The sequence below is a fragment of the Furipterus horrens genome, unplaced genomic scaffold, assembly GCF_987537825.1.
Source record: "Furipterus horrens unplaced genomic scaffold, mFurHor1.1.pri manual_scaffold_1, whole genome shotgun sequence".
Taxonomy (NCBI): domain Eukaryota; kingdom Metazoa; phylum Chordata; class Mammalia; order Chiroptera; family Furipteridae; genus Furipterus; species Furipterus horrens.
This window is the reverse complement of record NW_028327171.1, coordinates 212767165-212780649: the sequence shown is the minus strand read 5'-3', so window position 1 is coordinate 212780649 and position 13485 is coordinate 212767165. Positions and strand designations below refer to the sequence as shown.

The following is a 13485-nucleotide window of genomic DNA, read 5'->3' as shown; positions in this document are numbered from 1 at the left end:
CTGTGTGGCCGCATGTAGCTTTGGGGGAACACCGTCAGACTGTTTATTTTTAATGGATGTATTCAGACTTCTGTTTACTCATAGTGGGCTCTGTCGTCAGACTGCCTGGGTTCAAACCCCGGCTCCCCATTTACTCTCTGCCTTCACTCAACATTTCTAGGCTTCAGTGTCCTGATCTGTAAAGGAGGTAATAGCAACACTTTCTTCGTAGGGTTGTTTGAGTATGATAAGAAGTTACTCACATTTTAGTAACCATTGCATTAGTATTGCTATTATTATCATGCCTACTCCCTCATCCCATATTTATTCCATATCTATTGAGGCCTCAGCTGCATGTATTTCATTTTATCTGCTCTATCCTGGCCTCTGTGGGTCCTCAGGAAGCCTTATTTGTTACCCCTTGTTAGTCACTTGCTACCACTCCCGTCATGGCCATCACCTACACATTTGGTAGTTGTGCCCTGTCACCCTTCATCTAGGTCACTGATAATGACCGACTTGGCCGGGTGGAGGGCCCCCAGAAGTCTCTCTCCAGGGGGACAGCAATCCATTTTCCAGCACCCTATGGGTACAGCACCCAGGGAGTCGTGGATCCCTGCACTGAAACTCCATCCAGCTCCGAATCTTGTTATTGTTTACATGGGAACAGGCCTGTACAATTACTCAACATCTAGTGTGGCCTCACCGTCACAAAGGAATCCTAACAGCTGCTGTTTACAGCACTAATTCTGTGTGAGGCCACAGGCACCTGACACACGGCGGCGTTAGACCTGCATTTCAGCAGATGAAGACACAGGTCAGATCAGCAGCGGAGCCGGGAACTGAATGAACCCTGGCAGGCGCGCCTTCAGGCCCCCTGATCCACTGGCATCGCCGAGATTAGCGTGACTGCACTTGCTCTCAGTGAACTCATGCTGGCTGTGGGTACTCGGTTTCCTTTCCAAAATGCTAAGATACCATCTCTTTAGAAATACTTTCTAGAACCTTATACAGGTACAACATCAAGCTCCAAGCTTCACCAGCCTCCCTGGGGAATTTACCTTCTTTTACTCTGGAAAATTGGAAATGTATTTGTTGGCCTTCTGATGCCCCTCACACTCTCCTAATTCCTTTAAAAAAATCACTAACAAATATCTGGCCACTGATTTAACTGTCTCAGTATCAATCCTTTGTGCTACAAACTTGGACACATTTAGAGCAGGTAGTTTTAATTTCCTTTTGAGACTCGGCCCCTTTCCAGGGGCCTGAAGTCCAGGCTTAAGGATGCGCGGCGTCTGTGTGTAAGGTTCCGTGTGCAGAATGCCTTTTTGGGGAAGTGGCTTCGGTCACAATCTCAAAGGACAGCATGATCCACGGACCCGTTCTCCTTCTTCTCATAGAACTTCTCTCTGCAAAGAGGACCTCTGCCTCTCCGTCAGCATCTGCGGCGTCAGGCCGACTCGCCCCCGCCGGTCTTCCCGTTGTGCAGACTCTCTGGGAGCTCCCTGGGTGGGGGTGGGGGCCTCAGTCTGTTTGTAGGCTACGTTTCTCTGTTGTCTCGGGTCTGGCCTCTCACCTGGGGCTTTGGGAGGGCTCCTATTTAATGGCCTCTCCGCTCTCCCTGCCACCAGGAGCGGCTGAGATACGGCACCCCTGCGAGCTTCGCTCTCCCTCCTCGAGCTCGTCCTCAGACCCCCACGAGGTTTTCAGTTCCCCCTTCTCAGGTGGAGACTACCTACCGTCTGGCTGTGCCCAGTCTGTCCCTCTGTGGCTACCAGGACCCAGCAAGGTTGCTCTTCCCACAGGGATTCCACCACCTTGCCGTGAATTTAGTTTGGAGGAGCAACCCTAACTGAGATGACATTATCAGCGAGGTCAATCAAGACTCTGTCAGATACCGGGACTCACATTCCTGGCACCCAGTCGGCACACCCGTCTCACCTGTTGGTCAATTCTGCCACCCGTGCCAGGAGCACGTCACCCGCGTCCTCCTGGGCCGGGCGGTCCGGCCGCATTCTCCCACGCCTCTGATGCCCTCCCCGCCCTTCTCCCACAGAGCTGACACTCCCTGGGACCCATGGCCTTCTTTCCACACAGGGGCACCTCCTCCTCGCGACACAGGTGCTGCGACGCCTCCCTTCCTAACGGATCTGCTGTCTCTGAACGGGGCGCTCCCTCCACCTAAAGCGTGACTCCCACCCCATCGCGGGCGGCGATGACTCAGGGGTCATGTGACCACTCTGTTACGGTCCCAAACTCACTTTGTCTGGCTTTGTACGTGGACATGTACGTATCTGAGGTCTGACCGAGAGCTTCTGACGTCCTTTTTAATAGTTTCAGGGAAATAAACCCCTGGGCACCTCTCACACTGTTGTTTTATTCTTATTCAATGTGAAACCCTAGAGGCCAGATCGCCAGGTTTTCCTCCTATTTTAAGGGTGTTCATTCGCTGAGGGGTGTATTTTACCCAGAAACCAAGGCCTGCGCTCACCTCGGGGGCTCTTTACAACCAGAAAACAGCTCTTACAAGAACACTGGCCACTTCTCATTGTAACAGTGCTCATGGTCTAAGCACAGCAGTCTGCAGGTTAGCACAGTAAATTCTGATTATATTAAAATGGCAGTCTAAAGAAAGACTTGCCTTCATTGTGAAAACCACTAAGAAAGATCACTGCTTTATTTATATACCTCACACGGCACAGAACCTTGCAGTTCAAAGCAAAAATGTGCATGCTGTATAGAGACAGCCTATCATCCGTGCGCTTAACTCAGACAAATACACAACAGGGAGATGGGGGGCGGGTGGCGCAACAGAACAACCTGAAAGTGCAGGCAGCGCTGCCCCCCCACGCCCTGCGCTGGCGCCGCGGGAGAAAGGAGATGGGAGCGCACTGTCCCCCGGGCTTCCTTAACCAGGGAAACCGGACGGTACGCCCGCCGCAGGAGAACAGCCTGGCTGGGACCGCCCTGTGCTGTGCCTGATGGGTAGCTGAACAGAAAGGTATACTTCCTGCCTGTCCTTTAGAAAGACAACAAAGGGAGAATCTAACCTTTCCACCCTTTTAAAGCCGTGACTATTCAAATACCTGAGTCACACAGACACATACAGGGCGGGCAAAAGCAGGCTTACCGCTGTTCATACGGAAAACATGAACAAATAATAAGCCAGGAATGAACTGTGTTTCGCGGACCCACTGCAACAGTAAACCCACTTTGCCCCCCACGTGGTACGTAAACTGTCTTCTCCCCCCGCTAGGGGGCAGCAGTGGACAGACTAGGAGGGTGGAGGTTTAGGAAACACAGCACCTGTAAATCTGACTTGGAATATTTAAAATCCTCTGGTTTTTATGTGTTACCTTGAATGTAGCGAATGCATCTGACGCTATGTCAAATGTTGACATTTCAACATATCTGAAGAAATCATAAAACTGTTCTGACCACAGAATGATTTTTGCAAGGGGTTCATGCCGGATGCACTCTCGTAACATTATTCCACAATTGAGAGCTATTTCTGGAGATTCATACCTGCAAAAAGAAAAAACAAATATGACTTCCCTTTCAAAGCTCCAACACTGAACAGTTCCAATTTCTAGAACAGGAGGTTTCGGATGCGTCCTGACTGAGGGAACACAGCAGGCCACACATGGCCTCTCTCAGAGGAGTACATATGTGCTCAGGTGAATTTCCTCTTTAGGGCACACACTCATTTGTCAGTGAGGTTTGCTGCAACCCAAAGGAAAATAACAGGCCCGGTAGGGATCGTGTGAATAAAAACTCATTATTTAAGCTAAAACATTTGAAGAGAAGTATTTAGGGCCACCCCTCCCAACAGGGATTAGTTTTACGTGTGGGACGCTCTCAGCACTTCAGAAGACCCAAAAGCTGAATCAAAAAGCAACCAGAAACAAAGTTTCCTAAATCCAGACTCTAAACAGCTCTGTCACATACACAGCATTTATAATTCATTGTTTCAATTCAATACCCCAAACAGGCCTTTTGAGATGCTTGGCAAAGCGTAGCCCCTCTGGAGTCGGGAGCCTGGTCCTGGCTGCCAGTCATAAGGCACCCTCGGCTGCTGCGGGGGGCACAGGGCACGCCCCCGCACCCTCCTCTACACCCATCTCAGCGCCTCATGTCCCCTTCTCCTTCCCCCTTCCCTGTGCTCAGAAAGGCAAGCTCACTGCTCCTCACCAGCAGCCCTCTCCCTCCCGATCCGCGCCAAGCCCTGGCACCGGCTCTGCCATCGCTCGGACACACACCGCCCTTCCTCCACTTCCTTTCAAGCCGCATGCACGGGAGGAACGTCCTTCCCGCTCAATCTCCTGCGGTCTCCTGCAATCCAATTCCCGCTCCCAGAAGCCCACAAGCACAGGCCTCTCTGGGACAGCACAGATTCTAACCCCTAGCGACCTGCTGCCCATGCAGCTCCCTCTCAAAGAAGAGACTCGCCCAGCTCTCCTTTCCACCCCTCTGACTGCTCTTGCGTTTGGTCCGGCGGAGGTCTCTCCCCGGTGTCTCCAGCTGCTGGGGAGGCCACGCAATCCTCTGGTGGAAACCAGGACTCCTCAATGTCCCTGCTCAGGTCTGCACCTGAATGAAGGCATTTTCTGTTGTCTCTGGACAACTTCAGTTAAAGGTCTGCCACCAACACCACATCTAAAATCAAGTCTCATCTTCCTCCAGAAAACAGGCCGCCACCCCTGCTTCCTCATCTCTCGAAGCTGGCATCACTGGTGTGTTTCAGATGCCTGCGTCTGAGACAGGTCTGAGAGAACCTCCCGTGACACCGGAATTGCTGACTGTGCTGACAGTGTGGTGGCTGCTAGCCACACGTGTCCACCGAACACCTGCAATTTGGCTAACATGACTAAGGGGCTGCATTTTAAATATTACTTAAATTAATTTGAAATTAAATAACTGCTTGTGGTTTCCAGGTACTGTATGGGACAACACAAGTCCAACCTCACCCTCTCTATCTGCTCCCAACTGTCCCATTTCCAAAGCCACCAGGCCTTTTCAATGCTTCTTTGGAGCGTCTTAGTTTCCGTTCCTGTTATCTGTTCCCACTGCTGCACTGACTCACACCTGGAGAAATGCAGGGTCCCTAACCAGCACCCGTGTTAAAGCTAGCTCTGTCTTAGCCCATCTACCCAACACACAAGTGTATCCACAGCACCTCCAGCTTAGGAGTCCAAATCGAACAAAGGCAGATGCCTGGGCTTTGCGTCCAGGCTTCCCCTCACCAGATCTCTTCCTGGGCACAGCATCGTCTCCCATTTGGCATAAAGCACCCCAATCACCTCCTTATTGTTGCAGGTCACTGAGTTCATTTCTGCCCCTGTATCCACTCTCTTTTTTTTCTGCAAATTCTAAACCATCTGAACTTCACTCCTAAGGCCCATCTTTTACCGACTCTTGCCGTGCCAACTAAACCCACATTTTACCCTCTGAAATCCCAGCGTACTAACTCATCTAGTCGTAGTATCCTTTTGCTGTACAAAGGTTCATCATAGATCCTCAAAACGACACTGCTTTGTATCATTTCTAATAAGGCAGCTAGACTGCTGACTGGCTCTCTGGTGATTAAATGCTCACAAAATGGCCAATCCTACAATTTATCTGCGCTGCTCTGGAATAAGGAGACTAGAAACACAAGGGTAAGACAGTTTGGTTCAACAAGTCGGACAGGTTTTGATGGTGGTTAGTCAAGCTTATCTTACATGATTAAACTATAAACCAATGATTACAAGGCAAACAGAACAGTTAGGCTGTACAACCTATTAGCACTAGAGTGGAGAACACATTAACATTTAAATCGCCAGAGCAAAAACTGCCTCTCCATGCAGCCTAACACCAGCAGAGAGACTATTTTCAAATGCAAACTAAACACTGGCAGTGAAACCCCCCAAATATCTAACATTGAAGTACCACAGTCTGGGCAGATGATCACACTGTATACAAGTCGTCTAAACTAACTGAGCAACAAAAGCACAAAAGTCTTAAAAGGTAGTTCACAGGGCTCCTTGAAGAAATGGTTATTTGCAGGTCCAAGGAAGGAACCCGCACAAAATAAGCAGGGGACTCCTTGTGCCAGACAGCACAGACGCAGTCAAGAGACCGATGGCAGCTGGCTAGAAGGACGCAGGAGCCAACATGAAGGAGAGGACTCTCGATGGCCCAAGATGGGACAGTCCAGACATAAAATTTGAATGTGATATGGGGACGGATTGAAACACATTAAATGTATGTAAAAAAACCCCAAATCCCTGAGTTCACAGATGCCAGGGATCCAAGTGCACAGAGGTAAGTCCACGTGAGGACACAGCAAGAAGGCGGCCGTCTGCAGGCCAAGGGGAGAGGCCTCAGGAGACCAAGTCTGCTGACACCCTGATCTTGGACTTGCTGTGATCCGGGACTGAGAAAATGAATGTTTTCTAAGCCACCAAGGCTGTGGTGTTCTGTCATGGCTGCCCTACAAACTAAATGCTTCAAGTGTACGATCTATGTAAACCTGGGTTAATCTTCCTGAGCTCCAGTTTCCTCATTTACAGAATGGTATTTGCAGGACTGAACTACACACTTTGAGGATAAAATGAGGTTATCATCACAGAGTCTGCCTCACAGTAAGAGCTAAATGGTAGCTATTATTACTATTGCTGTAATTATAATAATGATCATTATCACAGTTGTTATCAGTGTCTTCAGAGGGACAGTTATCAGGCCCCTTCCCTATATGATTGAAAAGTGAGCAATATTGTTACATACCCAAAATATATCTTTTTGTAATCACAAGCCTGCCTTTTTTTTTTTTTAAATCCTCATATATATATTTTTTTCATTGCTTTTAGAGACAGAGGAAAGGAGAGAGAAACACCGAGGGGAGAGAGAAGCACCGAACGGCTGCCTCCCATACGCTTCTGGACCGGGGATCACATGTAGTCAGACTGGGGAATGAACACGACCCAGGTATATGCCCTGACCGGGAATCGAACCCATGACCCTTCGGTTATGGGTTGACGCTCTATTCACTGAGCCACACTGGCCAGGACCACGAGTCTGTTTTTATAGATAAGAAAATATTCTTTTAAAAGATTTTTTGGGTCTGGTAAGAAGGCTTGAAGATTAAAAACAAAACAAAACTATGGCTATGAAACATCAAAACAAACAGAAAAAACCCTCGAGTTCATAATGACCCAATCACCAATTTAAGAGAATAGAGGATAAAGAACACGTTAATGAAATTATAGGGATGCATATCCAAAATATGTGATTTTTTCACACACACACAAATATGATTTATTTTCGGATGTACGGACGAATGGGAGCTTTAAACTTCCTCTTTAAATTGTATCTTAATATTTTTACTTACATGATGTTTGATCGTGTTCTTATCACACCCCTGACTACTCTAAAGTGAAAATGTTGGCAGAGATAACTACTTTATAGATTTTAATAATGATGGCTTTCCATGGAAAAGGAAATTATTGGCTTTGAAAAAACACAAAGGCTCCTGGAAGTGCTTGAAGAATACCAAAATTTCAGACTACTGCCTTCATGTTCTACACAGAATTCTTGGGTGGATTCAACAACAAAAGTCAGGTGCCGGAAGTTCTGTATGGCAACATCTGAAGAAGCAACACAGAGTCCGAAATAGAAAAAAGGAAACAGAATGCTGGCGTCCAGCACGCGCACTGACTCATGCTCTGTCGGAGCAAGTCTGAACTTGGGGGAGTGTGAAACCACGCGGATCAGGATCAGAGTGAGGCCAGCTGTGCAGCAGGGGCAGCGAGCAGGCCGGCTCCCGCCGACGGGCAGGCCCGGGAAACGGCGGCCCCCCGCTTGGCGGGCCCACCAGTGCTGGGGCACACAGACGCACCCCATGACCAGAGCTGACAGACAACCCGGTGTGCGGCAACAGGAGGTTACCTTCCCACTCAGGGTGGCTCAGCGCTGAGGAAGAGGACTTGCTTTGTTTTGAAGTTTAAGTTTTTAGGCTTTTTCGACTTTTTTTTTTAAACTGACAAACTACCCAAACATAAATGCCCGCTTAGTCCAGTCGTAATTCCAGGAAGATGCACTGAGTTACCAAATGGGCTGGCCCGTGATTGGACACACAGGTGAAGAGCAAAGGGTTCTACTTCACGGACAAGCTCTCGGTTGACCGACCAAGTTAAGCTACAGAGCATCCATGCCCCACTTACTGGGCAGCCTTTCCTGCCTTGCAGCGCGCGTGTCTCTCCCAGGATGTCTTCAAATACGCGCTTTAATGGACATTTCACACCCCTGACCTTTTTATATCTTAGAGAACAGAAATAAGACCACAGAGGACATTTTTGTTCAGTCACATATGACTTAAAAAGTCAAAGGCTTGTGATTCACCTACCTTTATACTTCCATGGGCATTTTCAAGTTCAATCTAGCTCACAGGCTGAATTTTAAGGTGGAAAATTTGCTCAAGATCAACCAAAAAATGAGCCAAGCAAACCACACAGCATGCGTTCCCACAGTCACACCCTGTTTTTGCCCAAGACCATCTTTCCTTTTTAATTTTCAACAGAGAATATAAATTTTATTACATTGTACATACCCTTTCAATAACATGAACAAAATATTCTGTTGGGTGCAGATGTATTCAACAGTAGGAGTTCTTGTACCAATTTGTCTTCTGAGAATATTGTTGAATATTTGAGCCACATCTTTTTTGCCCTATTAGGAATATAATCATTAAAATATTTACCTGACTAAACATCAAAAAGCCCATCCACCCTCCCATATAAACGCAAATTAAGGCATTGCATATTTATAATTATGACCAAATATATGACCTTAAAACATTCAGACATTAAATTTTCTTATTTCTTTATAATTTCAAATTCGGAGTTTTAATAGAACACTATTTTTAACCTGAGCAATGCATTGACAAAGTGAAATCTCACTACATATTTCAGCCATTACCAACCCTCAGAATCATGCTGACTCAGATATGAAAAAGAAACCTTGCTATATTTTTACAATGTTCAGGGACCTGATTCTCACTCAAATGGTACAGGTAGCCTAAATAGGATGCTTTTATAGTGATGGAAAGAGAAACTGTAGGCTACTAATAATAAGAATGAAAGAATTCTATAAGAAGCTGAGGTTCAATGGTAAGTAGATACATACCCCGATTAAACTAGGCCTACTTGAGACAGACTTTATACAGATTAATAATGAAGGTGCTAGGTATCACATGATGCAGTAGTTCAGAGGTCAGAATGACACCACTGTGTTTACCTAAACAAAATAGATGGATGGGGTTGGGGGGAGCAATGGGGGAAAAACTGGGACAACTATAATAGAAAAACAATAAATAAATTTTTAAAAGATAGATGGACATTATTACTATACAGTGAACCTTACAAACTGCACAGGAAAGTAACAAACGCAGCCCTGGATGCCAGGAGCTGCCTCAGAACGGCCACTTGTCGGGGGCTGGAACGCCTGCCGGCGCCTGAGCCAACAACAGCTCTCCAACGCCAGAGAGCATCCTGGGGCCCACGCGCGTCAGGATTTGTAATAGCATCTCTTAGAACCAGTCTCAAGGGCATACGCTTCTTTCAAATTTATGTCTCTAAGGTCCCAAATGAATATTAACTTCAGTGGCCAGACTGGGGAATGGGATGGGTGGACAGAGTTCGAGAAGGAACTGGATGTTCAGTGCATTCCCAACATTGCAGAGAAAATAAAACTCCTGTTGTTGAAAGTTGATACACTATTAAAAATAGATTAAATCAGCTATATAAATGGAAAATAGTTCTCCTTGTTCTACAGGATAAATAAATTCTTACTCTCTTTTATCATCAATTTATATGTGAGTAAACTAGGAACCCCCTGCTCATATCCCTCTCAAAAACTGAATCCGGCTATATGCCTGCCATATTCCCCCCTGGTCTTTCATGCACCTGCGCAGACACCCAGTCACTGAGGACGACAGACACTGGGGCTTAAAACAAAGCGCACCCATAATAAAGAACCGAAGAATCACAGTCAGGCTGGAGCCCCTCATTAACATACATGTATACACGCTGCTCAGACTGGCGCAGAGACCATTATCCTCACTGTCACACTGACTAAACCCTTTGCATGGCACAGTCTGGCTGGGTAAGCCTGGGACACGGTCTCAGATGCCGACCAGAGCCAGGCAGGAGATGCAGACGAGTAAGGAGGCCCCAGGACAGAGAAGCAGGCTGCGCTGTCTGCCACGCGCCCAAGTGCAACCGCCTGCGTCACGGGGCAGTTGCTCCTCTGCTCCAACTGAGAGACTGTGTTAGGACTCTGGGCCTAATATTACCAGAGTCAAAATTTTCAAGAGAGGCCAGAAATTCAAAATTGTGTATAAAATATCCTACTATTTAAACGACATCCTAACTTAAACATTTATAAGCAGTGCCAAGCAAAACACATATGATCTCTGCTGTAATGAGTTCTCAACGGGTAAAAACCAAAACAAACACAAAAAACCCCAAACAAACAAAGCCCTGGATGTTCTTGGAGATATCGTCTACCTCTAACACTCTCACATTCCATGGGCGTCTTTAGTGTTTATCCCTTGAGAACCAAGGACCAGTGAGTTATGTAAAATAGCAGCTGTTTATTAAACAACCTAAATGAAAGGGGGCATGACGAACACCTAGGCAACTTCCTGTAGGACGTGCGGGAAAAAGGGGAGAAAACCCGGCCCAAGCCTGGGACGCCCTGCGCTCCTGGCCTGGCTCTGCTAACGAGGCCGCGGCCTGGGCGTCCTTACAGGTCCGCCAGCCCTGAGTCAAGAGCTGGACAGAACCCTCAGCTGATTCAAAGAAGGGAGCACAGGGACGAGGACTGGGACCAGGGTGCTGCTGGTGACAAAGAAGACACGGTTTGCTACCTCGAAGTCGATGAGCTGCAGGTCCGCGACCAGGGTGCTCAGCAGCCCGCTGTTGTACAGCTCCTGGGCGAGCTGGGCCACCGCCTCCGTCTGCGGCTCCTTTTCGTTTGTGCCGTAGAGAATTTCCTTCATGGCAACCAGGTTTTTGGAAACTTCTTCTGTGGCCTGATTTTGGGGGAGAGGAGGAAAACAATTCATTTTAACAAACATATATAACACAGCACCCACATGTGTTAAATTGCTTCGCTACGCATGATAAACCCACGGGCCTACGTACAAGACAAAAAGGTGGACACAGCCCAAAGCTGCCCTCAGGAGCTCAACACTGCGCATGTATACACACACGTGTGAGCCAACATGCGTGCTTGGCAGGGAAGACCAGCAGATTCACAACACGTACGCCTGAACACTGAAAATAATACTATGACAGAAACAGAACAGGGAGAAAAGGTTCACTTCTGCATCATATGGGAGGGAAACAACACAGCAGAGACCCCTGGGCTGACCCAGAGACTGGAGACACTGACAAGCAAGATCTGGGAAAGGGGGACTGAGGGGCAAGAACGGGCAGGAGCCAGGGATGAGGGAGAGGGAGACACACAGGGTCTGTCAAAAAAAAAGGTGTGGAGGAAACAAGGGAGTGACGGCAGAAAACGAAGCTGAAAAAGGCTTTGGATGCAAAGGTAAAATGTTAGCGATAAAGAAAATGTCACTAAAGCGCTTCTGCTTCTGGTCAAGATGGAGGACCAGGGGCCAGATTTTACCTCCCCCCATGAAGAGCCTGAAGAACAGAACACTATGAACAACACATTTCAAACAGGGACCTTCAGGGAGCAGAGGACGGCGGTCACTGCGGGAAGGGAAACAAATGAAACGAACTTCCCAACTGCCCTCGCCTCGTGCCTGGAGAGGGAAGGGAGCCAGCAGGGCAGGCGGCCTGGCCCCTGCGGAGGCGGAGGACTCTGGTGTCTGCAGCGGGGAGAGAACCACACGGAGGCGGCCTGGAGAGCTGACTGAGAGGCACGTGCACGCGAGGGAAGTACCCAAGGCCAGGGGACAGGGAGCTCACACAGGCTGGGAACGGTTCTTGGTCCCCAAAACCCAGGACAAGCTAGCTCACGTTCACAAGGCATATAGCAGAGATTTCAAAGGGTTTTATTTTGGTCAATAATAAGGAGAAAAAGCAATCAAGAGACACAGCCCTGCAAGTGACACAGGTGACAGAATGAATAAACAAGGACGTTAGAACTTACTATAACTACAGTCAGTGTGCTCAGGAAAAGATGAACAGGTTAAATGAAGGTATGAAAAACATTAAAAAAAGATTCAAATCAAGACTTAGAAATAAAACTACAATGTCTGAAATAAAAATTACACTGGACAGAATTAACAGCAGATTAGACACTGCATAAGAAATTGTTAGTAAATATAAAGACAGAGCAATAAAAACTATCCAAAATGAAACAGGGGGTAAAGCACATCAGTGAGTGAGAGGGTAGCAGCAAGCAGCCTCATATATGTGTGACTACAGGCCCAAAGGAGGGGAGAGGACAGACAAACTACATGAAGACATAATGGCTAAAAAATTACCAAATTTGATGAAAACTATAATCCCATGGAGCCAATATATTTTAAAAATTCTAAGAACAAGAAACAGAAAGAAAACTACATCGAAGCATGGAATAATAAAATTGCTACTATTCAGTGAAGAGAAAAACTCAAAAGCAACCAGAGGGTAAAAATATCAGGACATGTTTAAGTCCTACAGGCAGAAGGAAAACAACCCAAGATGAAAACCTGCACATACACACAGGAATAAGAGCACTGGAGACAGCAATGTGGGCAAATACACACGACTTCCCCCTGTATCATTTTAAAAAATGCCTTGAAAAGACATTTGGCTACTTAAGGCATCAATAATTATGCACTCTGAGCTTACGACACACGCAGAACAAAAACGTGACCACAACAATTCAAAGGTGGGTAGTGGAATGTAGTTAAGGTTCTTACATAGGCAGCAGAATGATATTTCTTGAAGAAACACTGCAGTAAGTTAAAGTTATGAACTGTGGGTCCTAAAGGAACCACTAAAAATACAAAATGACTCGTAGCTACTAACAAAGGGGACTCAAGTAGCGTGCGAAAGGTGTGTGAAGAACAGAAAGGCTACAGACAGACATATAAACGGAAGCGTTGGTGACAGAAACCACTTCAAGGAGACCGGTTAGCCCGTATTGACAGGACACAGGCATTTAATGAGACCTAAAGAATCCCCTCGTTCCATGGTACTCCTTTCTCCAACCTTCTGTCCTCCTTACTCCATGATCACCTTGCTTCACCTTCAATAGTCCCAGTGTCTGCATTGTTCGCAGATTTCAGAAGCGGGGCGCCGTTAGAACATTTTGCGAGACAAACATTGCCTCGCTCGCGTGTCTGCTGGCCCCGGGGCTGCACTGCAGATCGGGCAGCACCCTGCCTTCTCTTTCACAGAAAGGCCCCCCTGCGAAGGCAGCCTGACCATCTCCCCTAACAGTTTCTGCAGGACACCGCTCAGCTTCTCTACCACCCTCCCACGGAAGACAGGGCTCATGTTCCAACCC

General features: G+C 47.3%; 1 protein-coding gene across 1 annotated transcript in view; it reads right to left on the bottom strand.

The window, feature by feature from the left end:
• The window catches only part of CAB39 (calcium binding protein 39), a 70359-nt gene that overhangs the window by 10065 nt on the left and 46809 nt on the right, over window positions 1–13485 (bottom strand). The window contains exons 3-5 of the mRNA XM_090284927.1: window positions 10886–11050; window positions 8567–8685; window positions 3336–3504 (exon numbers count right to left, since the gene is read on the bottom strand). Coding sequence (XP_090141053.1) covers window positions 3336–3504; window positions 8567–8685; window positions 10886–11050 — 453 coding nt within the window. The remainder of the gene's footprint in view (window positions 1–3335; window positions 3505–8566; window positions 8686–10885; window positions 11051–13485) is intronic.